Genomic DNA, 27,264 nt, shown 5'->3' on the forward strand with positions numbered 1-27,264 from the left:
AGTGCCCCCACCTGCTCCCCACCCCTGCACGAGCCGGGGGCAGGGTGTGGGTTACCGTTTGGAGAGGATGAAACAGAAGGCCCGTGGGCTGGAGCGGACACAGACCTGTGGAGGAGAGCACAGAGGGAGGGAATGGCCTGGATTTGGGGCAGTCCTGCCTTTCCCTCCGCTCAGCTCCCAGAACAAAACACCGACAGCTGGACGCTTGTCCTCCTGACAGGAACTCAGAAAAGTCTTCTCTAGGAATCTGACCAGCCCAAGAAAATACCCCCCAAACTCCTGACTTCACGGGAAGCCCAGTGAAACCAGCCAGATCACTCTACAGTGAAGACAGAGCTTGAAGCCCCACGTCTGCACATAGCGCTTTCCATCAGCTTTCTCATGTCTTCTTTCAAATATGAGTGAGGAGAGGAGCTAGGAGCTAACATGGAAAATAAGAACAAGTAGAAAAAGCAATTTGTGAGAAACAGACTATACAGCAAGAAGAAAACGGAAGAGCTATTGCTGGGGTCTTCAGAGGGATAAAAAGAGATATTGTGTCCATAAAACAAGTAGAGGATGCTATAAAAGGAACATTAGAGAACAGCAGAGCTTATGAATATAAAAAAATGATAATAGAAATGGAAAATTCTAGAGGAGGGTTTGAAAATAACAAGTGAAGAAATTTCCCAGAAAATAGATTGTGAAGTCAAAACTCAAATCAGTGAGTTTTTACGATTGAAAAGATCCATCAGGTGCCCAAACCTGTGGCTAAAAATAGATCTAAGCCAAGCACAGAAATTGCAAGTTTCTAAACTTGAAGATAGAAGCTCCTATAAGCTTCTCGAGAGGAAAAAAAATAGATTTCATGTAAAGAAGAATTAGAATGGCAACACTGGAAGCTAGAAGACAGTGAAGGCAGTGCCTTTTGAGCAAAAATATTTTCTGACTTAGAATTCTAAAATAGCCAAATAGCTAAGAAAGAAGATTATCAGACATTCAAAGTGTCACAAAATTTATCTCCCACACGCCCTTTCACAGGAGCTACTGGAGGACAAGCTGCTCCAGAACAAGGGAATAAACCAAGAAAGATGTGAAATGCAGGAGACAGGGGACCCAAGCAAAGGAAGGCCTAGCAGATGGTGAAGGGAGACCCCCGAGACTCCCACTGAGTAGCGGGTCCAAAAGCTCTGGAAGCCAGGTCTGCAGGGAGGGTGCCTGTTCTGTTAGAATAGCACCAGGAGAGGTTGATGCAACTTAAGGTGAGTTTGGATTGAATTAGTGACGCATATGTAGAAGATGAAGCAAATCAAGAAACAAGGCAATGATAAGCCCCAAGGAAAACAAGAACATTGTGCTAGAAAGAAGAAAGGAGGCATAGTGAACTGCATGGCTCAGCTGTGAAGAGTCTTAGGAACACAAACTCCAAAACGCTCTCCATCCAAAATGAAAATCTAACTGTACTGGCAGGATGGGAGGGAGAGGAGGGGGTGGGAGGAGGGAGAGGAGGGGGTGGGGATGGAGAGAAACCTTTCATTGTGTACCTTTTCATATTGTTTTCATTTTTGAACCATGGAAATGGCTTTCCTAAGTCAAAGTTTTTTAAAGAGAATTATTTTACCATTTGTCATAAGCTTTTTGACAACCGATTTCCATAACAATGTGCTTTCTTCCCCTGTTTTTCCTCTTCAGAAATTAAAACACAGAGCACGGGGTTGTTCACCTGATATCAGACAAATAGACCTTGATGTCAACCGCACATTTAGGGACCATATCATGTTTAGAGACAGATACGGTGTGAAGTAAGTAAAGTTTAGTATTATGAACTATGAATAGCATTTACAAATAGTCTTTATCAATTTGAAATGTCAGTGTTTGGAATGTCTTGTATAGACGATAATTTTGATTCCAATTCTAAAGGTTTAAGTTTTGGTGAATCATTTGTTCCGTATTGTATACAATTCAGGAGCTAATTTAACTTAAATTTTTAACCTTTGACATAGTAGGTGCTATAAAATTGCTATAAATCATTTTATGATCTGGGAATTCTTAAATATATGGTAGATACTTTTATTAAAAGTGTTAGAAGGGCTTCCCTGGTGGCGCAGTGGTTGAGAATCTGCCAGCCAATGCAGGGGACACGGGTTCGAGCCCTGGTCTGGGAAGATCCCACATGCCACGGAGCAACTGCGCCCGTGAGCCACAACTACTGAGCCTGTGCGTCTGGAGCCTGTGCTCCGCAACAAGAGAGGCTGCGACAGTGAGAGGCCCGCGCACCGCGATGAAGAGTGGCCCCCGCTCGCCGCAACTAGAGAGAGCCCTCGTACAGAAACAAAGACCCAACACAGCCAAAAATAAATAAATAAATAAATTTTAAAAAAAAAGATAAAAAAAAAAAGTGTTAGAAAAGAAATGAGAGATTGTGTTACTTTTTGAGAGTCGTGTCAGCAATAAATACATTCTTAGACCCTTGACTCCACGCAAAGGTGAAACTAAAATAATGGGAAATACGCAAATGAAATGACTATGACAGTTTAGGAATGAAAGGTACAGTTTTGCTGACCTCCGTATCAGTTAAGGTTCAACCAGAGAAAAAGAAACCAGTAAGAGATGTAAACTAAGGGATTTATCGTGGGGAATCGGCTTACACAGTTGCAGGGACTGACTCGGCAAGTTCAGGATCTGTAGGGTGGGCTGTCAGGAGGGGTAGCTGGAGCTCTCGGGTGGGCGCGAGTGAAGCTGCGGTCCACAGGAGGAATCCCTCCTTCAGGGAAGCCTCAGATCTGCTCTTCCGGCCTTTTGACTGCTTGACCCAGGGCTTCCCAGATCATCTCGGGTACTCTCCCCTACTTCAAGTCAGTTGACTGTGTACTTTAATGACATTTACAAAGCACCTTTTCTACAGCAGCACCTACATTAGGGTTTGAATAACTGGGGGTTGTAGCCCGGCCAAGTGGACACGTAAAGCTAACCATCACAGTCCACCCTTGTCAACTTAATTTCCGCATAAAGACAATAAAGGCATGCTTTGCCTAACATGGTACATCTATTCTACTTAAGACTGAAAATGTGCTAACCCCCTCCCCACGAAAAGATGCAGTGCCCTTGGGCAGTGTTTACTCTTTTTGCGTCGATATGTGTAACCTAAATTCTGTGATATAAAGTCAACTATTAAACATCTTACGTTAGATGATAAGGAAAAGAGAAGGAAGAAAACACATTAAAATATATACACAAACATATTGATATCAAAATAAGGAAATGCTCAAAACAGATATAGTCAGCAGTTCTGCGACTGGGCACGTGGTCACTGCTGGTTGGTTACTTACCTTCCCACTACCCACCCCATATTCCCTTTGCCCTCAGCAAGTGCCCCGGCTGGCCGTGGTTCTTTGCCTGGGGGGGCGACCTAAACCTTTATTCCTGAAGAGTCTGGACCATTAGCAGTCCTGCCTGAATTTGCTTGTGGAGGTTATCCGTTGACTTTAATCACAGGGTTTGGTTATACTCAGAGGCACCTTAAGTGTCTTCTGTGTTCTAGAAGTGCTCCTGCTTACGTCCACTGTGTCCTAGCACCCCCTTCCCCTTAGTGGTCTGGATCAGTCCCTCCAGTCCGTACAGTCACCTCCTTCTTTGCCTGTTGATTCGGAGGCATGAGGAGCCCAGAGTGGCCGGGTGGCCATCTCGGCTTCCAGTTCAGTGGAATCATTGTGTCTCCTGGTGGGGACATTCCTCTCTTTGGAGCCAGGACCTCTAGAGCAGCGGAGCCAAGCGTGTTGTTAGTGGACCCGAGAGGTAACGGTGTGTGGAGCCACTCCCGTTCCCACTCCTGGATCCTGGGAGAGGCAACGCTGGTGCTGGAGGCTGATTTCGGGTGTATACCGCCTCCTGGGGGACATGCCTCCCCTTGCAAGGTACTTCTCGGAGCTGGCAGTGTGAGTGAGTCTTCAGAAGGCCAGTCCGCAGCTCCGTCCAGCCGGCTCCTTCTATGGGGATGATTCTATAGTGAGAGTAGTTCAGTGAAAGAGGGGAGCAAATTGAAGAAACTGTGAAGCCCTTCATGCTTTTTGCTATAAATCCTTTCTGTCAAATTTAGCCTCAAGTTTAGACCGTATTGTTTAAATTTGAGCTCAGGGATCATTTCCTTATTATAGTAGTAGTTTAATCTGGATTATCTGTTTATCTTCAGTCAAACTTGTTTATTTTTTTAAGTTTATAATTTTAAAAATATGTGAAAAAAACTAAATTGTGTTCAATGTAAATTTCTTTTTCTAGGCAGCAATCCCTGTTCCACGTTCTTGCTGCATATTCTATCTACAATACGGTAAGTTGGAGCACGCCTGCCCACAGCTTTTTGAGTTGTGCTCTGAGCACCTGGAGGAGATCTTTGGGCCTCCCTCCTGACAAGGCCCTTTTGGCCTGCATTGCTTCATCTCAGGACTGGATGGTCTCCAGGTGTCTGTGGATCTTCTTGAGGCTCCTGTGGCCCCCCTGGTGTCTTAGAGCAGAGCTGGTTGGGAAGTGGAAAAACCACAGTATGACAGCAAAGCTCACTTTCCCCCTCTTTCTCCAGACTGTTTTGTTACGTTTTGTGTTGCTGTTTGTCTTGTTTTTATTTTAAGCAAGTAGGACTGGAATGAGCAGGCTAGAAGGACAGGAAGTTGTAGCTAGGTTAACTTCTGCCTGACTCGTGGTGACTCCTCATTGCCCGGGGAGGTTGCCTTTCAGGATCACATTTCATTTATTCAGTGAGGTCCAGGTGGGAGACCATATGTACCTACTTGCTGTCTCCTGGAGTAGGCCAAAACTAAGCTTTTCGGTATTAGAACATGTTATTCTTAAGGCATTGATTACTCTGGGGGGAGAGAGATTTGGGGGGAAAGATCAACTAGTGTCGAAACCAGTGTAGATGCCAAATAAATGCTTGTTGACTAGATTCCAGGAAGGACACCTTGAACTTTGGGGTGTATCATTTCTGTTATAGTCAAAACCTTTAAGTTACAAGGGACAGAAATTCAGTCAAATAAGGGCAAGTTAAAAAGGGATTGATTACAGGGACTTCTCATAGAAATGAAGCTCAGGGGGGTTGGAGCTGGAGAGTGAGAAGCCTCCAGTGAGAAGAGCTTCCCTTTCTCTCTCTTCCACTCTGTGGCCATGTGGTAATTCTGATTGTCTCTGGGAACTGTTCGTTCCACTGTTTCTCTCTCCAGATTGCTTTCTTTGTCTGCTTATCTGTTTTCCAAGGCTAGTATTGCACCCATGGACTCAGCATGACCATTCTGTTCAAGTACATACCACCATCGGATTGCAGTCTCTGGCTTTATTCATTTTTCTTAGAGAAATTAGTAAATTAGTCTTGCAGCCAATTAGTGGTTCCCTGGGGCCAGGTGTCCTCTGCTCCGTCAGCTTTGGTTCACACGGCACAGACATGAATCTCTAAGGCCATGTTATAAGCAGGGATTCTGGGGGGAGTGGGCAGTTCTCAGGGAAGGAGCATAGGCTGGATAGGTACCCCACAATGTGTCTGTATAAGGGTCCGGAAGTCTAGAGGAGAAAAGACAGCAAATTTGGGAACTATATGAGGAGAGAAATTTGCCAGCATCTGAGCAAAGAAGAGGACTATTGAGCTGAGAATCACACACAAAACAGAAAAATAAACAGCCTTTACAGAAGGTGTAATGGTACTGAACAGGGCTCAGTAAAATCCGCGCAGGTTAAACTTGCCTGTACTTCTTCATTTATTCTCCAATACCAGGTGCGTTCTTTGATAGTATGTGGCTCAGTGCTGTTGAGATTGTAATATTTCTCTATAGAATTTCCATTAAATAATGTGTTTAGGCATTTTCTGATTATTTTCTACATCAGTTTTTTATATGTGCATGTACATGTAATTCGATCTGAAAACCCCCAGTTTCTCTGTTCTCATTTTCTCTTTAGGAAGTTGGATACTGTCAGGGGATGAGCCAGATCACAGCTTTACTCCTCATGTATATGAATGAAGAAGATGCCTTCTGGGCCCTGGTCAAACTGTTCTCGGGCCCCAAACATGCCATGCATGGTAAGAAAACCCCATAGTTGATCATCAGCAACAAACAAGGGAGGGAGAAAAAGGCAAATTCAAACAAAGTCAGACTTTGGAAGATGCTTGGTAGGGTTAAGTCCAAAAAAATGTTTAGGGGCTTCTTTAATTCATTAGTGTTTGTTACTAGTTTCTTATTTAACTCTTCTCTATTTCTAAACTTTTCTGTTCACATTTATATTCCTTCGTGTTTACTACAAAGTATACTGTTGACATTTTAAAACTCTTTCCTTACTTGGCCCAGTCAGGAGAAACTAATTTACGTTTAGAAGAATTTAGGAAAAACTGAATTATTGAGAGCTTTTGATCAAAACTTTTAGACAGTCATGCATTCAGTGAAATGTCTACTATTGACTGGATATTATGATGTATACTTCTTTGTCAAAGAATATTAATTGAGAAATGACACTTAGGTGTTTAAAGGAAAGGTACACTGTAATTAAGTAGTTTTGTATTTCATGTGTGTGTTTCACTTCTTTCAGCCTTAAAGTTGACTCCATTTTACAGTAAAAAGGCTGATAACATATTCTGGGCACTTTATTATTTAATATTTCAAAACGTGCATAATTTTTTGGTTTTCAAGTTAGAAGAAGGTTTTTAATAACGTTTTCGTTATATTTGCCAAGCATATGCAGTAAACTTTACTTGCGAGAGTTTGGATTGCAGCTTCTCTTGGAAATAAAAGTGGCATTTGTTCATATAATGCAAAATTATTCTCCCAGTGCCACTGAGTGTGATAATACCAAATTAAAAACAGTTTTAACACTAATCACTCTGAGAATGGACCATCTTAGTTCTGTTTGTGAATGTTAAAGCTCTATGTGGTAGCGAACCTGCCACATATTAAAGTAATATTTTAAATTTTCAAAAGTATGACCTTCCATAGTCCATAGTTTATTAAATCTCACATTCTTACCATATGGTTATTGTAGGGGCATTGTGTATGTGTGTGTGTGTGTCTGTCTGTCTGTCTGTTTCTCCCTCAGTGTTCCCTGTGAATCTTTTAAAAAATAAATACTATCTGCATGATAACTGTTTCTGGTCACTTTACATCCCATAAAGAGACTCCAGTAGTAAGACACATTATATTGAGCTGCCATCCAATAGACAGTATCATTTCAAAAGGCATCTTGAAGAAGAATAACTCTTCCTTATCAGTCTTCATTTTGCTTTACCCTGAGATGGTGTTGCTGATATATCTTGAAGTACAGTGGAATGTTACGGTTTAAGTAGTATGTAATTATGTGGAATACCGCCCAATTTTAGAAAATTCATTCTTTTAAACAAACCTGATAGCTTGCTTTCAGTAATTATTGTCACCAGTCTAATCTATAAAGCAGTATTAACTTTACTATCCTAACATATACATTACCAAAGCAGTTTAGGTCATTATTATGGGTAAGTTTGTACTTAGAGATATTTGTTTCAAGGTGTGCCTGTGAAGTTATATAACTGAAGGTTACCTCAGTTCTTTGCATTTCCTATGTGAAAAGTGGTATCACTTACAAATGTGTAGAATAAAGTGAGGGCTGAAGAAAATGAGATTTAAAATATCAAGTCTGGGACACCACTGAAAAGTGAAGCAGAGTTGGGTATCTTAGCACCCTTGAGCACTTGTGTATTACTGAAGGGATTGCCTTTTTCAAAATCAGACTTTTTCTTGAAATTCTTCCAACTCCCATTCCTATCAAATTGACCATGAAAGTGGCACAGAAAGAGAGACATGGATTTTTTATGGACTCACTTCACTGGACAGTGTTACTAAGGAGGAAGTTGCTGTCTGGGAAATTCTACACGCGCCTTAGAAAGCAGAGAATTAGCTAAGAAGTAGCCCTTCCCTGCAGATTATAAAGCTGTGTTTCCCAGCAGTGTGTTCCTTGGGTTCTTGGAGGGATGTAGTTTCACTTTTTGGAAACAGGTGTGCTGTGCGGAAAAATGGACTCCAAGAGCCAGTAAGGCTGGGAGATGAGCTAAACGAAGAAAACCAGGTTTGTTTAGTCCATAAAGCAACTTAGAAACATTCAGAAGTTCATATGCCTTGTGAACATAGGCAAGAAAGGTATATATAACACACAGTATTTCTCCTGGATTCTTTTAAAAACAGAACATTTAGTAACATCTTTCGAAGTTAAGTAAAACCCAGGTTGGAAAACGCCAATGTGGATAAATCACAAATTCATTGTGTATGCATCCTTTTTAACAGATTATATAGAATATCTGAAAGGAAATTTTCGAATGAAAATAGATGTAAAGTTCCATGACTTAAATACACAAAATTAATACTAACTTCCCATTTACAGTTACTTCCTAGAAATCTTATAGATTATATTGTATAATCAGTTGGGATAGAATATATCAACATCGATCATATAGTACCCGTATGTTTTAGCTGATGTTAAGTATCACTTATAGAAAGGATTAAAAAGTGATAATAACCTTGGCATGGTACTGGAGTAAGCCTGAAAAGGGTAATAAAATGTTTGTTATGTAATGTATTAATGGTAAAACAAAATAAGTAATCAAGATTAGAATAACTTATAAAAATGTGTACATATAAGGCATGACCCAGTACTTCAAGAGAACAGATAATCTTGATACATGGCCTCAGTTTCCATTTTTTCTTAGTTTCCCTTTTAATTCAGAAATATTCTGCCCTCTTTTATACTTTTACAAGAATATAGAAGATCCTTAGCAAACACATACCAGACTGTAAGTTTCATTAACCAAAGCTTATACACAATTGTTTCCTTGAAGGGGAGGAAAAATATCTGGGTGATTACTGGGTTCGTTGTTCTTGTTGTTGTTGACAGTTAAAAGATGAAAGAAGTATGTTGCACTTTAAAATAGAGATTTCTGTTGGTATTGTTTATGAAGTATTGTTTTTATGTTTATATTCTAGGATTTTTTGTCCATGGTTTTCCCAAACTCTTGAGGTTTCAAGAACATCATGAAAAAATACTGAATAAATTTTTGTCCAAGCTTAAGCAGCACTTGGTAGGTAGATGTGACATTGACTTACACCCACCTACACCAAGAATAAAGCTAGAAGACTTGAGTGCAGCCGTTGGTCCCAATTACCCTATTGATTTATAGTCTTGTCCATGTCATTTACTGAGCAGTTGTAATTCCCAGTTGTTCAAAGGATGTTAGATTTGTGAAATTTAGTACGGATGAACTATCACAGCCCTAACTCATAGAATAAACTTTGAAGCTGATATATACGAACAGTATAGTTTCTAAGGATGTGTGATTTCTCAGTGATTTGGGAGGTTTTGTAATCACACTAAGATATTTTAAGGGTCATACAAACTCATCCTCAGTGAACCATATACATGCTGTCCTGTAAAACACGGTAATTTAGTAAAGCAAGGATACGTCCCTTTAGAATATATTAAAGAGAAGCAAAGTGTTGTATTACAATCCTATCTTATGAAGGGTTTATTCTCAGGGTGATTTTCAAAAGTAAAATTGAGGGAGAAGAGGGAGTCAGGAGAGAAGAAGTGGAACTACTCCAGCACGAAAGAGATTTGTAATGACTGGTTTTGTTTAGCTGTGACAGCTACCTCCAGAAACCTGCCTAACTTTTAGTATTATATTGTCATGTTTTGTGTGCTGCAATCCAGAAGTTGTGAAGTCTTTGTTTTTTCCAGGATTCTCAAGAAATCTACACAAGTTTTTACACAATGAAATGGTTTTTTCAATGTTTCCTTGATCGGGTGAGTATTTATTTACAAAGCCCAATCATAAAATTACAAATACCAGCCAAGGGCAAACTGTTAATCTTATTTCTGTTTTGTTTTAATTGTAGACTCCCTTTACACTAAACCTCAGAATATGGGACATCTATATCTTTGAAGGAGAACGAATTCTTACTGCTATGTCTTACACAATCTTAAAATTACACAGAAGTAAGAAAATGTTTAATTATAAAGATTTCACAAAAATCTAGCCTTGTTTTAACTTTGATTTCTCATTACCCACCCAAATTCAAATTCATTTTCTTTCAGTAATGAGTTTAAAAAATTCTTGGAAATCAGTGAAATTATCTTCAGTTGGCACTTTACTTTCATTGGTTCTTCCTCATGAGCAGAAGCTTACTACATTGGAAAACGTCTTTGATTTTTTTCTCTACATCATTTTCATCTTCACACTTCAGTGGAATGCAGTGTATATGTTTCACTAATAATAATATTCCTGTTAGTTATTTGTTTCCACGGGGGATTCCCTTATTTCTTTTCATTGGTCTGAATCTCAGGTTTGTAGTAGGAAAAGGGAGAGACCAAAGAAGCCAGGCCCCTTAGCTAAAAGGGCTAGTGAGGACATTTTCCTTTACTGTGTCCTTCACCCAGGAAAAAAGCATCCAGCCCCACGCCGTAGACCAGAGATGGGGAACCTCCAGCTCATCTCCCTGTTTGGCTGCTTTGCGGCCTCTGAAGCAAGTACAGTCCATGTCCACAGTTGCCCAAATGTAACACAAGGCTTTTAAAAGCCTTCAGTTGCAATATTTCAAGGGCTCTGTAAATTTGGTATGCTGTGCCTTAAGTCAAGGAATTCCTTAAGTCAAGGAATGAGAGTTTCTCTTTATGAATATGAAGAACCTTATTCGTCTTAAAGTCTCAACCCAACCTTAAAACTTTGGTGACTCTTCTTGTAACAATGCAGAGAAGAGAGTCACTAGAAGCTTTGGAACCTCACACAACACTTCCAGCCTAGGGCACAGCCTAGGTTCACGTTTATTGTATACTCTGCATCTTATCTTGTTCTTGAATGATCATCTCTTCAGTTGCCCCCATAACTTATAAGCTAATTGAGTGCTTGGGGTCATGTTTTATAGTTTTTCTCCCTGCTGTGCTTGGCTTTGTTCTAAGAATGTGTTAGCTACTTTGATATGAGATTGCTTGATTGCTTACTTGAAAAGCGTGGCCTTCAGGAGCACCAGATTATCCAAATTCTAGGTTGGAATGAAACTTTAAATCCACGACTGTATAGTTTACTCTGAAAGAAGAGGATTCAGAAGTGTTGCGGTCCATTTCCCTCCCTCCTCCAACATGCAAACCACAGCACCAAGACGAAACAATTTGGCAATGAATTATCTCCCAAGACCTCGGGGTCTATCATAACCACAGGAAATCAATCAATCAATCAGTCTCTCCTCTCACCCCCTTTACTTCTTTTCTCTCTTTCTGGATTATGAGCTGACAAAAATGTAGAGCAAAATTATACTCTTAGTATACTAAACATCATTAGTTTAGTTTACATTAGTTAGTTTAAACATTATTAGTTTAATGTTCCCTAAGCAGTGAGAAAGTAAAAACATGATATTATATTTCCCTAGAGCTCTCTTCCTCCTCTTAAATTATGTTTTACTTCAGACTCTTACTTAACTTTGACAAGTAAAAAGTTTCTCTACCTTTTGTAAATAAACTTTAAGCATAACAGTTAGTTTATATTCTACCATGTCATTAGATTAAATAAGCTGTGGAAAACCTTTGCTGCTGTGTATTTTTTCTTGTTAGGAAGACACAGCTCAAGGACTTACATGAAGTTCCTTCACCATGTAAACCTTCAAAAACTGTCTGGACCAATAGTTAGCTGAAGCTCGTAAGATTTTTTTTCTTGTTTTTTTCCCTGATGGCCTTACCAATATTTAGAGACATTGTTACTTAAAAAAAAAAAAAAAAAAAAAAAACCACACAGTGATTTTAAACAGTAAAAAAAAAATTAGAAGCAACCTAAATGCCCAATATCAGAAGACCAATTAAGTAAAGTATAGAGCGTACAGTACAATGGACTCTTACATAGTTAATGATAGTGGTATAAAATCATGTTTGTTGAAGTGAGAGGTATCAGTGATGTACGCCATCGAGTGGGGGAAAAACAAGGAGGTGAATAACATGGAGAGTATCATTTATTTTTGTAAATTGATACATGTGTACATACATCTGCTTGTAGGTCATTGGCTAGTAGTGGATCTTAGCTGATTTTTACTTTCTGCTTTGTATCTGTAATTTGAATTTTTTCATAAATAGAAATACAAATAAAATTAATAATCCAGATTTTTGAGAAATTCTGAGACAGTTAAAATGCAGACCTAGAAGTGGATGTGCCTATAGCAGTTGGAGCTCCGTATCAGTGAAGCAGAAAGCGCACATGTCATCCTGGGTGGCTCTGGGGGAATATTAATACCCAGGTCCGGTTATTCTTACACCAACGAGAAGGTATTTAGCAGCATTTGCCTGTCCCCAAGCCCCCAGGGGTACCTGCTTTTCTCTGTGACTGCTTTAATATCAGAAAAGATGTTCGTCTTACTCAGTTTCGGTGAAATTCACAAGGCCATGTATAAATTATGTGCTGTGCCCTTTTAAAAACATACATCAGAATAGAATACATTATATTCTCAACCTAAAGTAGCTGTTGTTTACCTTTTTCATCCTTTCTCAGAACATCTTATGAAATTGTCTATGGAAGAACTTGTGGAATTTCTTCAGGAGACCTTGGCAAAGGATTTTTTCTTCGAAGACGACTTTGTAATAGAGCAGCTGCAGATTTCTATGGTAGAACTAAAGCGGGCAAAGTTAGACCTTCCAGAACCTGGTAAGGAAATAGCCAGACTCTTATTGTGTAACTTACAATTAAGATTGGAAGACACGGTGCAGTTAATTAACATGGGCCATTTCTGTTTGAAAACAGCAGCATACTTGTGAGGACATCATGTAAATCAGATTTCTTAAAATCTTCGATTTTAAGAAAAATTGAATAAACATATTAATTAAATCTGCCTCTCCTAATAGAGTCCCTACTTAAATTTAGGAAGTTTGATATACAAATAATGTTATTTCAACAGAAGTGACCATGGTGCTTTAAGCTACCATAACAATAAGCGCTTTTTACTTTCATCATCTCATTTTGTGGAACCATACGCAGTAACAGAGCAAGTAAAAGTCCCATTTTCTAGAAGAGGAAACTGATACTAAAATGCTAACTCTGAAGCTGCAGAACCTGCAGACACAGCATAACTGCTGCCACTAGAGTCCGAGTTTCCTGACTGCTGATCCAGGGCCCTTGGCAGTATGTTGCAGTATAAATAATATATGTTATTCACTTATTTCAAAACATCTTCCAGTACCACCTGTTAGGTTTTCTGCTAGGTGCTCTGTTGGGGATTTAACTGAAAAGAAAGACGTGCTTCTTGCTCTCAGGGTGCACAGAGGAGAGACAGAATTTACACAATAATAATAGAGTGTGGATAGGGTCATAATAGAGCTAGAAACAGGATAAATGGGGGAAGATGGATGGAGGGTGATACCGGGTGAGTGGAAGAGAAAAAAAGAAAATGTGGAGAGATCACAGTAGAAAGAAGTTTTAAGAACACACCTTTGCTAAAAACCAAGATGCTCTGCTTTTAGTTATTTAATTGCAAGGGGTCTAATCCGTGTTCTCCGAGGTTTGTTCTGGGTCTTCAGGATTCATTAGAAAACAAGCCGTCACAGCAATAATGGAGTGTGGGCCTGGGCCCTGCGAGACCATCACCTCTGCTCTGGAAGGTCACCCCTTTCTCGTGCAGTGTGATGATGTCCCTTTTCTACTAATTCTTTCCTGTAGCAGGGAATGTATTTGGAACAGCAGTTATAAACTATATTCTTGCTATTCCAACATTTATTTATAAATGTCTTGCCTACTTTTAAAAAGAGTTTAAGACAAGTTTTAGTAAAAGACACATAAAGAAAAAAATATATGTATATAATAGAACTATTTAAACACGAGAATAAAATGTCAAAACCTGTGTAATGGAATGGGATGATTTAGCATCTAACTAGCAGCTAGTATGTATTGAATGCTTGCTCTCTGCCACATACCACATGCACTGTCTCATTTAATCCTTAAAATAACTTTAAGAAAAAGTACTCGTCCTCATCTTACACATGCGGAAACCTGGTATCAGTCGTTTGTAAGATCTTTTACTAGGAAATGGTAGAAAGGGGATGGAGAGTAGGGTGGGGATAAAAGGAGAGGGGTGGATAAATAACAACAGGAACACTGGTTGATGTTGCTCTGCTCATGCTGGCGGTTAAGGGGGAACGTGGTGAGGGGGCTCCGCACCACCGGGGCCTCTGACCCGGTCCACCCTGCTGAGTGCACACGGCTTGGCTTAAGCCTTGTCTCCTTCCTGAAGACTCGGCCACTCCCCCGCCTCCCCAAAGCCGCAGAGTTTGGTCACCGGTATTTTGTGCTAGAACCGTGCGTGCCGTGCCCCGCGTGTGCATCTGTCCCCACACTCATTCACTGGGCGTCACCCCCGTGTCAGTTAGTTTGATGTCTGCACTAGACAGTAAGTTCCTGGAGGACCGTGACCGTGTCTTCATGTCGCCAGCACCTAGGGTAGTGCCTGGCATAGAGTAGGCATTCAATCGATATTTTTTAATGAACAAATGAAGCTATTATGTGTTTTTTAGGATATAAAAACCTATCGTCTACAAAAGGTTAGCGGGAGGCAGTTTTTGGAGGTGATGGAACCTTTCTGTATCTCGACCACACACACAGACAAGTCAGTTTAGTTATGTGTTCTGTCTCACTTTTTGAGGGTTTGAGTGCGTTTTCACTTCTATTTGTTTGTATAGTGGAAACTGATGTTACACATGCACAGCAGTTTGTACTGTGTTTGTGACTTGAAACCCTAGGAAACACACAGTACAGGTTTTAAAAATTAAGTTATTTCACAAAGATCTATTGAATTTATGTGGCATTAAAAGAGGTTTATAAAAATAAATGTGTTAAATAATTGTATCCTTTCAGCTTCCCTTATCTTTGAAGTTTAATCTGCTAGAAAGAAAGTCCAGCCTATGAGCCTAACTACAATAACTTTTTTGGATTTTTTAAAACTATCATAGCTATAATTTTGAAAGCATACTGTATTTCTTTTGATCACCTTGTTGAAAGCTGTAATAGTGTTTGAATTGTATATTCTTCTGGCTGATAGTACATTAAACAGAAATAAAACTGCTCTATTTTTCAGATATAAATTTGAAATCAGTAATTTTGTGACAATATTTGAAACCTCAAGTGGACTTAATATTTAATCTGGAAAAAGGAATAAGATGATTCTGTCCCAGAAGAATTTTCCTGACAGTGGCCCCCGCCATTTCTCACTGAAAACCGTTAGAACAGTCAGAGTACATGTATTCTGTTGTTGAAATTTAAAAGTAGAAAGTTGCTCACAGGGAAGAGCATTGAGAGCGCTTTCCTGTAGTTACGTGTCTCTCCTTGGGCGCAGAAAGCTGCTCATGTCTTCGGAGGCAGTCTGTGAGACTTGTAGTTGCGTGTGGTGTCCACTGGGTGGTGACAGAGACCTGAGTAAGATCAGAGATGGACCAGCCCAAAGGGGCTTGAGACTCTCTTTCCCGTATTTCTTTAGGGATGCTTAGGAGTATTCTTTTCGGTGGCTTTTCTTTTTTTTTTTTTTTCAAGGAAAAAAGTTATTTAAGAAAAAATTATAAGCATTTATGCATTTATCCTGAAATATATCAAGCTATAGTTCCTTTTTTTTTTTTTTTTTTTTTTGAGCAGAGTAGTCTAATTGTTGGCACTGGCATAAAAATACTCACCACTCACATAATGGAACACTAGTGAAAAATATCATTTAAACTCCTGGTTTTCAGGGGAAGAAGGGAAGAACACAATTTTAGGCAGGGAGCTAGAGTGGGGTGAGCAAAAACAATGTTATGTCTACCGAAAAGAAGTCCAGAATGAAAGTGTGGATAATATTTATTAGTACTTATTGCCTGTTTATAGCCATCTGTTTTGACATCAGTTATGCTTGAATCTTTTAGACTCAGTTGCTTAGGGGTGAAAGGAGATACTTAAACCAAACAAAGGCCAAGTACAGCAGTGTGTGTTTTGGGGGACAGGTAGTTCGAGTAGGTTGAGGTGTATATGAAGAGATTGTACAAGAATGTTTAATGATATTTGGATCTACTTTTGTGGGAAAGGGCAGAGGATATTTATTAGCATATGAAAATATGACGATATGTACTTCTTGGAGGGTCTGCCTAGTACAGCTTCAGCTCAGGGAAAGTTCAATAACTAATCTTCACAGAAGAATCGCCTTACAACGACGTTGGGTAGATTTTTCTTCTTGTTTTTGTACTTACACACAGAGGTCAGCTCCCCCAGGCGCAGGGCCCTCGGGTTTTGGTGCTGTGGTTGCCGACACTCGACCTTGCTCAGTTTTTTTTTGTTTTTTTTTTTTTGCGGTACGCGGGCCTCTCACCGCTGTGGCCTCTTCCGTTGTGGAGCACAGTCTCCGGACGCGCAGGCTCAGCGGCCATGGCTCACGGGTCCAGCCGCTCCGCGGCATGTGGGATCTTCCCAGACCGGGGCACGAACCCGTGTCCCCTGCATCGGCAGGCAGATTCTCAACCACTGCGCCACCAGGGAAGCCCCTTGCTCAGTTTTTGAGAAACAGGAGCAGGTCCCCGTTCAGACGCGCGGGCCCCAGCGGCCTCTGGGGGGCGATGCTCCACCGTGGGCCTCCCTGGCCCTGCTGCCCTCCACGCTCCTTCCTTCTGTCTCCCGTCCTCTCCCTCCCCTCCTCCTCTCCCCTCTTTCTCTCTTTTCCCCTCTTTTCCCCTCTGGTCTCTCCTTCCCACCCCCTTCTCACTCCTCCTCTTGAGAGACAGCCCTTCCCACGGTCACGGTGGCCCTGAGGACCCTTAGAGATGCCAACAGCAAGTGCACATTTGCTCGCTCTTGAATCGCTGAGGAGCTGCCCTGTTCAGAGGGGTTGGGTCACTTACAGGAATAAACTGGACGTGGCAGAGTCCGTGTGTCATCAGTCAGCAACTGCTGGTGGCCCTACCCTGCTCCCTGGTCCCAGGTCGCTATGGACAGTAGGTGTAGCCTGGCACTGTTCCCAGCACTGCGGCCCGGCCCTGGCACCGGGGGATGAGCTTACCCTTACCAAGCAAGGCCTCCTTGCCTAACTTGCATTACTGTCCTTAAAGTTGGGAAGAATTAGGTTTCTTAAGCACTTCCAGTTTAGAAGGCTCCTACTTATATCCTTGTCTACTGCCTTTTTCAAATTACTTTCCTTTCTTCCATGCTTATTGGTAATCTTTATGGGGGCAAAGAGACCATATCCTTTAAATGTCTTTGTACAGTCGAGGTATCCACCATGCACCTCTTACAGAATCCTAGTTCCTAGTGAGAGATTGACATTCAGGAATTAATTAGACGCAATGTCCTTTTGTCTGCACTGGATTTTTTTTTTTTCTCCAAACCCTGCTATATCTAGTTTCATAGCTACGTAGATCTTGGGTATTTATAACCGTTATGTTTTGGTACTATTTGAATGTATGTCGTTACTCTAATTCACGTTAATTACGTATGAATGAGTGGACTTTTTGTCAAAACCTTACTTGTAATTCTGTTAATATTTTAGATGCTATAGGAAGGTCTGCAAAATAAGTAGGACTGCACTTTAAGTAGGTTATCTTCTGCTAAGGTGAAAGGGAAATGTATTATGGGCTACCATGAAAGAACTTTAAGAAGCTGCTTTTTTGATATTTTAGAACAGTCACAGGTTTTTTTTTTCCCAGTGTGGATTTTGGCCTCTTGACCATTCAGTAAATGGAACATGCTAAAATTTTCTTTTAATTCTAATATAATGTGTAGATGCATAGAATATTAATGTCTCTTCCTTAGAGAAATTCGTGTATTGACTTGAATATAAAGTAGTGTTAAGTGTAAGGTGAGTACTTTTCTTACCCTTTGTATTGAAAAATTAAAACTCCCTTGTATGGATGACACATACCTTTCCATTTTGTTTCAGGCATGAAATTACCACCTCAGTCCATTACTTCCTTCTCACTTTTTTATTCCTTCTCCTGAGAAATATGTGCCTTATTTTTGTAATCCTGCCTTTTACCCTGTGTTCTATTAGTCTTTACTGATACGGACCTTTTATGTATCCAAAGGGTTTCAGGATGGAAATCTGTGGACATTAGAATACAGGAATAGGACGTGATGTTCAGTTTTCTCCCCTAGTACCTCTTCCCCCTCATGTTCTCCCTCCCACCACCACTGTAGAATGTTCTTAAAAAGTTTCTTCCATTGCATCAGTCCTTATTAAACCCGACTGTACTGCGTTTCAGTTACTCCAAACCTAGAATATTGCTTAACTTCTGGGTACCACACTTACAAAGATGCCCTTTATCAGCAGCAGCATCAGTAAGTAGCTACAGCTGAATGTCTGCGTTTCCATAGGAAATCACAAGAATCTGTGAAGTAACAGAACTCGAGTTACCCCTGTGGGTCTGTTACTGCCTGTGTCCACCCTCCACATTTATTGTGTTCAGTTGTCTTTTTGACCTGGCTTTGTAAAATAATTTGTGTGTGTGTGTGTGTGGTACACGGGCCTCTCACTGTTGTGGCCTCTCCGTTGCGGAGCACAGACTCTGGACGCGCAGGCTCAGCAGCCATGGCTCATGGGCCCAGCCGCTCCATGGCATGTGGGATCTTCCCGGACCAGGGCACAAACCTGTGTCCCCTGCATCTGCAGGCGGACTCTCAACCACTGTGCCACCAGCGAAGCCCCTAAAATAAATTTTAATTACTGTAGTTGGTTTCATTACATTGTTGACATTGAAAATGTCCTAGAACCATAAAAGCAGAGGATCATAACTAATGAAATATGTGACTTTTCACTAACAGGAAAAGCAATCCATAAAATTTGTGTTCAGTAAAGCAAATCAGTTTTGAGGTTTAGGATGTAGACTGAAGGGTGGTGTCTTAGTCCTTGTGCGCTGCTATAACAAAAGCACCACAGACAGTGGCTTAAACAACAGAATTGATCTTCTCATGATTCTGGAGGCTGGAAGTCCAAGATCAAGGTGAGGGCAGGGTTGGTTTCTTCTCCTCCTGGCTTTAGGTGCTACCTTCTCACTGTGTCTTCGCGTGGTCCTCCCTCTGTGTGTGTCTCTGTCCACATCGCCTCTTCTTATACGGTCACCTGTCATGTTGGATAAGAGGCCCATCCGCGGCCTTCATTTAACCTTAGTCCCCTCTGTAAAGGCCTTATCTCCAAATGCAGTCACCTTCTGAGGTTCAGGGGGTTAGGGCTTCAACATAGGAATTCTGAGGGGGCACAATTCAGCCCCTAACAAGGAGGTGGTTTTTAGACACAGACCTTGCTGAAGAAGAGAAAAAGCAAACGTCTAGTCTCTGGTGACTCGCCCCCTGCTCTGGTGCCCCGTCCACCTCAGAGGACACAGGGCGTGTGGCTCTGTCCCAGGGCTACACGTGCCAGGCCCTGCCCAGCACGTCACTCACATTAATCAGGTACCGGCCTTTCCTTCCTTCTTCAGTGTCGCCCCCTCTGGTGCATTTGGGCAGGCGTGACAGAAGAAGGAGGTGGGTTGCCCCGCGCGGGGTCCAGAGGCCCCTGTCTGACCACTGCCTCTCCAGCTGGGCATTCCTCCTGCTCTGCCAGGGCCACTCCTCACCCCACTGTCGACCACAACACAGAGGGACCTGTGGCTGCAGTCCCCGCGGTTGGTGGGGGGGAGGAAAAACCCAGGAGATCCCACCTCTCTTGGTGGCCCTGTCCGTTACTCCACTGTGGAGAGGGTGGGAGCACTAATCCCATCACGAGGCTGCACCCTGTGACCTGATTACCTCCCAAACCCCATCTCCAAACACCATTACATGGAGGTGACGCTGGGGAGTTTCAACGTGGATTTTAGGGGGACACAGACATTTAAACCATAGCAGATAGCTAACCCTCGAAAAACCTAATTTCAAGCAACTGTTTTCGTGACTTGTGAATTGATAAAGACTGAAACCCCAACGCAGGGTCTGGGCCGAGAGAAGCAGGTGAGGCTTCCACTGATTGACGGTGTTCTAGGGAGAAGGCGTGCAACCTGCAGCAGCCGGGCGGCTTGAAATCTGTTCTTCTTTTTTTGTTTTTTTAATACCGCTGTGGAGAATTTTTAGAAACATTTAGAATGATTTCATGGGAAGTAGAGTGTTGGCGGCTCTCTGCAGGCTGCCGGGAGCCATCGAGTGGTGGGGACGTGGGACGGCTTGGAGGGCTCAGCGTGAGGATCTCTACAGCTGATCCTGTCTGTCCCTGTAACGTGCGTCTTGCAGGCATGAATGAGCACTCTCTCCAGGAGCCACTGTTTTCCTTTTCTTTTTAATGGTTATGTTTTCCATCAGGTTTCATACACGCCAGCCTGAAAAGGCTGATGTTATTATGTGATGGAATATCAATCGGCCAGTCCGAGTACTGTGTTGTGCGCTTAGAGAGTTGTCAGAGTGGAGGCGAAAAGAAAATTCCTGCATTCAGGTTTTCTATCATATCTTCCAGATAATTTGTGTTTGTTGCGGTTATTTTCCTACAGGAAAGAAGGAATTCATGTTTCCTTGGGACTAAATGGATAACTACTTGTAGAGCTGATAAAAACTTGGGGGACACCAGATAGATTTTAATTTTATTTTTATTGTTCGTTTTTAACCTGACAGGCTGAATGACTACTTGTGAATATTCTGGACTAGGGCTGCATTTGAGTCAGCTTTCTCACCTCAATTCCAGATATTTCATATGAGGCTAGTCAGGCTGAACTGGAATGCTCCAGACTATTTTACATGCAACATTCATAAACAAAACTTTTCTCAATGACAAGCATTTTCAAGTTTGGGTTATCACTTAAAATAGTCTGTCCATATATCATAAAACGTCTTTATTATAGAACGATGCAGGAACCCTGTGGATTATGCCAAGACCACTGAATTAGAAAAGCATAAAGTCTCTTTAGCTCCGTAATTCTTACTCTGGTGGCTTAACTATTTAAAGGATATCGCATTGCCACCATACTCTGCCCCCTCCCCTCCCACAGAAAAGCTCATTGAATTAGTTTAACATCTTAAGGAAAATTATGGTGTGTGGGTAAATAATACAGTTATCATCACCTAGACCGTAAGCTACATAAAAACGAGGCGGTGTCCGCCTGCTCACAGCTGGTGGGCTCATGGCTTTCCTCAGGAAACATTTGTTAGGTGGGTGGGTGGCTGAGCATTTGAAGAGTGCAAGGACTTATTTTTAAGTGAGAATGTATGGTTTTGTAGTAATAGAAGACAAAAAAAAACATACATCTTAAGCCTTGGAATTTTTACAAGTGGAGTCTGTTGTTTTTTTCAGGATGGTATTTAGTGGAGTCCATATTGTGGATCATTTTAAACACTGTTTACAAAATGCCCAAGTTATTGCACGTTCCTTTAATTCCTCATTAGTTTTCCCATGTTAGTTATTTAAAAGGTAAAACAAAAAGTATCTAATATGATTTTCTCTTTCTTTTTTATTCTTTTTCCCTTTTCTTTTGCATTTAAAGTAGGACCCTCTTAGAGTAGTAATTTGGAAATAGAGAATGCCGTTTCTTTGTATACGGTGGAAGGTACTTGAGAGAATAGTAATAAGCTATTTGGGGATAACTTGGAGACCACAGTTGGTCATCAGTTAACTTTTAAACTTGGCAGACCTGCTTGAGGTTGATAAGAACCATTTTACTGAGATTCCAGAACTGTTTTCGTTGAGGTATGCTTAAGTGGAAGGAATGTAGCGGTGAGACACTGAACTACTGACCTGCAGGATTGTTTTAGGAATAGAAATGAGAATATCAGCTTCTCATTCATGAAAAAGCAGGTAACTCTCTTAACAAAATATAAGAATCATATGTTACACAATTGTATGATCCTTACTCATAAGGTTATAAAATTTTCCCATCTGCACATTGCGTAATAAGACTTTGAGTTTTGGTATGCCTTAGTATGAATCTCTCTAAAAAATGCTTCTCCTAAGCCACTAAAATTCTGTGTGTCTGTGTATGTATATGCATGTGCTTGAGTGCACGCATGAAAAGTAAGCAGTTATTCATGATGTAGTTCTTACATTTGATACCGTTTATTCATGCACTTATGTCACTTATGAATTGATCTTTCCCTTTAGGTAAAGAGGATGAATTTCCAAAGAAACCTTTGGGACTTCCCCCCGAATCTCAATCAGCTGGCATCAGTCACCTGAGCAACGGACAGAGAAGTGTGGGCAGGTCAAGTCCACATCTGGACGGCAGGAGAGAGAGCGGCTCGTCACCTTACAAAGCCCACGAGCATTCCCCTCCCCATCAAAGTAGAACAGGTACCCCCGAGAGGGCACGGCAGCTGCGGCGGAAGTCGGTGGACGAGGAGAGTAAAAAGCTTAAAGAAGAGGTGGATTTTCAAAGGAGACTTCCATCAGGTCCACAGGACAATTCCAGGCAGTATAACCACGCAGCCGCTAACCAGAATAGCAACGCCACTTCACACATCAGGAAGGAGTTTGTGCCCAAATGGAATAAGCCGTCAGATATCTCAGCTATTGAGAAAACCGCAAAGTATGCCATTGAAGGCCGAAGTCGGGCCGCACACCCCACACCGAGAGTCACCGTCCCCGGTTCCGCTGATCTGCGGGCCCCCAGCGTCAGGCAGAAGGTGAAGGTGCTGGATGCGGACGAAGGGAAGCGTGGCTCCACCGCCTCGCAGTATGACAACGTGCCCGGGGACGGAGCCAGCGCGGCCCTGGAGCAGGCGCTGGAGAGGGCGCGCTCCCAGAGCCCCATGGGCGCGGCCTACACTCACAGCCCAAGGAGGCACGCTGAGCCCAGCTCCAGTCCATCTAGAACCCCGAACATGTTTACGTTTAAAATACAGCCTCCGAGTTATGCAAAATATCCATCCCAGTTAGATGGGGAGGATCGAGGGGTGGTGCACCCCCCATCTTACAGTGACCCCCCCACTTACCAGGGCAGTTCTCCAAAACGCATCCCTGCTGCTAACAGCAGCTTTGTGTCTCCACCGTTTCCCCACGGGACACCAGTGAATCCTTCCCGGAGACCTTATGGTTCTACTTTTTCGACTGATGTTTCTCCAGAGAAATCTTACAGCCGCCCAACTCCTCTGGTTCAGCCGTCCAGTCGAATAGAAGTTCTCCCTGTTGATATTGGTGCTGGGGGATTTTCGGGCAATTCAGGGTCACCAAAGAATGGGAAATTCCTCCTTCCTCCAGTGGATTGTTTGCCAGATAACGGAAAATGGTCGGAAGTTGGTTATGCATTGAGACCGGAGATGCACGGACAGTCGTGGACTCGTGATGCCAACCGTAGCCACTTAAGCAGTTTACCCAAATACCCCACCTTTCAACACGTCCCCTATCAGGACCACACCCTCCCTGCAGTTTCAGTAGATAGTCCAGTGCGGTATCGAACTTCCCCAGCTCTGGAAGATGCCAGTTCATCTGGGTATCAGTATTCAGGGCCCTCGCCTCCAGTATATCACTACAGGAATCGGGATGGACTCTCTATCCAGGAATCAGTATTGCTGTGAGAATTGATCTGTACTTGCTGCAGACGAGAGAATAGAAACCATATGAAACCTACATTGCTATGTTGATAATTGCCAAAGCAGTATTTTATACAGTTGTGAACAACTCGCACAATTCTCGTGTTTGTCAGTAATAAGAATATATGGAAGTGATTTCATCCCCACCTAGATGCTGCTTAAGATGAGCTTTTAACTTGCATCGTCACTGAACCTGTTAAAAAGAGTTTAACCTGGAAACATAGCAATAGTATTTAGGGATGCACGCACAGTTTCATTTATATCTTTCTCCAAAATCTGAATATTTGTATTCTGTTAGTCCATTCTATTTTGAGTAGTGATACAAAGCACTGAAAAACTGTAGAATAGATATTTTTAAGGCTATGTGTAGTGTACGTGTCTTTTAATAGATACCATATGCATCTACGCATACACGTTTGAACACAGAGCTAAAGAAATGTTTAAAAAAAAAAACCCAACTACTTTTCATCTAGATCCATGGAATAATTTATTCTACTTCTTTTCCCTACCTTGTCTTTTGGTCACGGTTTTTTTTTTTCCCCTTATATTTTTAACCCAGGTCCTAAACTGACTTGAGGGTTTGCCCTGGCTTAATTCAGCATCTCACGGAATGCTCAGCTTTCTCGTTCAATTGCTCATTCAGTTTTCAATCTGAAAATTAAAGACATCGGCGAGAAAGGCTAACCACTTAATGGTGCTTAAAATCGGGGCAGTTTAATTTTATGACCAAAGGTGCAGCGCGCAATGTATCCGTGTTCACCGAGAGATCAGCTTTTGTGCGTCTGTGCCCTTTTTTCTGGTCTGACCCTCGCAAAGCTCAGAGCAGAGTGTTCCTTGCCAGATGCCCAGGAAGTGTACACACAGCCCTCCGGCAGATGCCAGCAGGAGAAGCTGCAAGTTACTGATCATCAAGCACTCACATGGGGCAGCAGAACAGATTCCTTTACATTCATTTGAAAACAAGATTAACAATATGGTTACTTCTCTCTTCTGCCCCTTAAATGACTGTGGAGTCTCCCCGTAGAGGGCCCTGGGGAGGCATTTACATGATCTTTTCCTGGCCCTCTTCTTTAAAGAATGTAGTCAGTGAATATTGCTGCTCGTAGGCCATTAAATTATCGCTGTGTAAAATTGTAAAAAATGATCCTAATTATTACTAGGAACCTCAGATTTTGGTGGGTTTTTTGTTGTTGTTTTTTTTTTTTTAATAGCGTGACTCTCATACTTTCAAAAATCTTTTTTGTTGTTGTTGTTTCAGTGAAAAATTCAGGTTCATGGTAACAAATCAGCAATGTCTTTCAAAATCTTCTGTTACACTACAATGACCAAAACACTGACCAAGTTTTGGGCACTCCAAGAAAGTATGCCTTTGGGTTTCACTGGAGAGCTTGTTTTCAACATTACTTTGATCCTATTTGAACAATAGGGAAAAGAAAACCTAACATTGATGGTTCTTCTTGTTGCAAGTTGGGGCTTTAAGCTTTCAAGGTACAGAAGTATGTCTTTTAAAATGAGAGTAACATTTGTTTCGCTAGTGAATGTGACAATATTTTTATGTATATAATGAGCCTAATATAATTTTAATCAACTTGGTAATGATGTTATTAAATGGCAAAACAAATGCAGTGTATTAGCAGCCAAACACTGCACGGAAACTCCGATCCACCAGGTTCCTGGTTCAGATCATGTGGAAGCTTAGAAATAAATGTATATAAAATTGTAGCTGGGGATGTGAATTCCAATTTTAAACCATGATTCTGTGACTTGTAATAAACCAAGCTGTACAATTTAGTTTATGATAGCAGCATCAGAGCTGTTCCAAAATATATATATATATCAACAGTGGTAAATACTGTAGATTTATATATATATATATATGCAAAAAATATATGCACACACACTATTTTCTTACGTCACCTATGACTTTTTTATCTGTATACTTTTTTTGATGTGATTGTTTTTAACATGCTAAATAAGTATATTTTGTTTTGTGTCTTTTATGTGCTTTTTTCAGATGGCATCTCTGATTTTTCTAAAGCTAGTTCCTTTCTAACTGAGTAGATGCTGCGTAGCATTTGCCTACATGACTTTATATGTATCACAGTTCTATGTTATATGTTTTACTAATTTCCAGTAGTTCTGTATTTAGAACCGCATCACCTGCCCTTTATTTGCTTTAATCAGCCGTTGTTAATAGTGATAAGGTATTATTTTCAGTCTTCCCCCGTTATAAAATGTAGATCTGTTAGTTTTTCAAGTAGGAAAATTTAATTCAGAGTCATTTTGCCACCGTACAGTTTTACTCTTTCAAATTTATCTTTTAATAAAAGATAAATAGTGAAATAATGATAAAAGATGAAATAACATTCATAAAGTAGGCTAAGTATATTTATAAAAAACATTTGGTGAGGACCTTCATGGTGTGGAGACTGATTTTGCTTTAACTGCAGGTACATGAGTAACTATTTTGCCACTATTAAGTCTTTTCTTCATAGCAGTTTTGCCTAACACAGTAAGCACTTTGATATAGTTTTTATATTTTAATATTTAGTTTGAAAAGTTAAAGAAACTTAGACCCAGTGTCTCAAAGGGTTTTAAAACTTCGACTCTTTCAGGTGCTTACGTTGCTTACAGGATTTTTAAAATAGCTTTGAGAGCTGGGAGATAGCCATAGCTGTCAAATCAGACACCCTGGTATTGCAGGGGAGGAAAAAAATTCTTCTTCCTTCTGCCCTCTAGGTTCTCCATCCAGGCCCTGTAGATTGGACTGACAAAGGACAGACTAACGGGAGAAAAGCAACTGGAAGGTCATTAACACGTGCGTCCTGCATTCACGCGGTATCCGGTGATCAGTCGCTCAAAGGGAGGGTTAGCTTGGGGTCTCTGCACCCAACTTAGTCAAGGCAGGGGTGAGGGTGGTAAGGGGGAGCAAGGGCACTTATGGAAAAGCAGATGACTTTCTGGAAAATAAATGGGCCTTCAGAGAGCAGGTGGGAGACATGATCGTCTGTGACAGGGTCTGGTGGGGCACCAGAAGAGGAGGTTATAGAGTTGCCCCAGGAGGGGATTTAGGAGAGTTGCGTTCTTTGGGGGTGCAGGGGGGTGGCGCTCTGCTTCTAGGCAGATAAGGGATTTCAGGAACTCAGATGCCTTCAGCTCAAGAATCGTTTTTATTGCCCAGTGGCATATTTTGGGGTGACGGGTCCCGATCCCCTTCACTGTCAATGACAGGATGTTTCTCAAAAGAAGGAAGAGAGATTCAGGTAATGGAGCATTTCCAGAGAAGAAAAATGGTTGTTTACAGGATGTGATGTGATTGTTTGAACTTTTTTTCATTTTAAGAAGATTCTTATACTAAATTTATGTCATACTCAGTGTCACTTTAACATGGAGTTTTATATTTGTTGTCATTTCAGATCTCTCCCTCAGGGCTCGTTATACTATAAGCACAAAAATGACGCCTAGTCAGTACTTTGCTAAGACCCCTTTTCTTTTCATTTTCATGATTAGAGAAAAGCATTCCATCTCCACAAATAGGGATTTATTCACAGAGGATCTACAGCTTAATCTTCTGGAAATATTATTCTCAGTTATCTTTATTTATTTATTTTTAGCATCTTTATTGGAGTATAATTGCTTTACAGTGGTGTGTTAGCTTCTGCTGTATAACAAAGTGAATCAGCTATACGTATACATCCCCATATCCCCTCCCTCTTGCGTCTCCCTCCCACCCTCCCTATCCCACCCCTCTAGGTGGTCACAAAGCACCGAGCTGATCT

General features: G+C 41.3%; 1 protein-coding gene across 4 annotated transcripts in view; it reads left to right on the plus strand.

Moving 5' to 3' along the window:
* USP6NL (USP6 N-terminal like) overlaps positions 1-25,398 on the plus strand; it is a 149,807-nt gene extending 124,409 nt beyond the window's left edge. For all 4 annotated transcript variants that reach the window (XM_082619795.1, XM_082619796.1, XM_082619794.1 and 1 more), the window contains 8 exons: positions 1,672-1,781; positions 4,255-4,303; positions 5,917-6,037; positions 8,958-9,052; positions 9,709-9,774; positions 9,867-9,966; positions 12,500-12,652; positions 22,059-25,398. In XM_082619795.1, the coding sequence (XP_082475921.1) occupies positions 1,672-1,781; positions 4,255-4,303; positions 5,917-6,037; positions 8,958-9,052; positions 9,709-9,774; positions 9,867-9,966; positions 12,500-12,652; positions 22,059-23,470 (2,106 nt within the window). In that variant the 3' untranslated portion in view covers positions 23,471-25,398. The remainder of the gene's footprint in view (positions 1-1,671; positions 1,782-4,254; positions 4,304-5,916; positions 6,038-8,957; positions 9,053-9,708; positions 9,775-9,866; positions 9,967-12,499; positions 12,653-22,058) is intronic.
* Positions 25,399-27,264: the final 1,866 nt, after the last annotated feature.

This window comes from Mesoplodon mirus (genome assembly GCF_964341445.2).
Source record: "Mesoplodon mirus genome assembly, chromosome: 4".
Classification (NCBI taxonomy): domain Eukaryota; kingdom Metazoa; phylum Chordata; class Mammalia; order Artiodactyla; family Ziphiidae; genus Mesoplodon; species Mesoplodon mirus.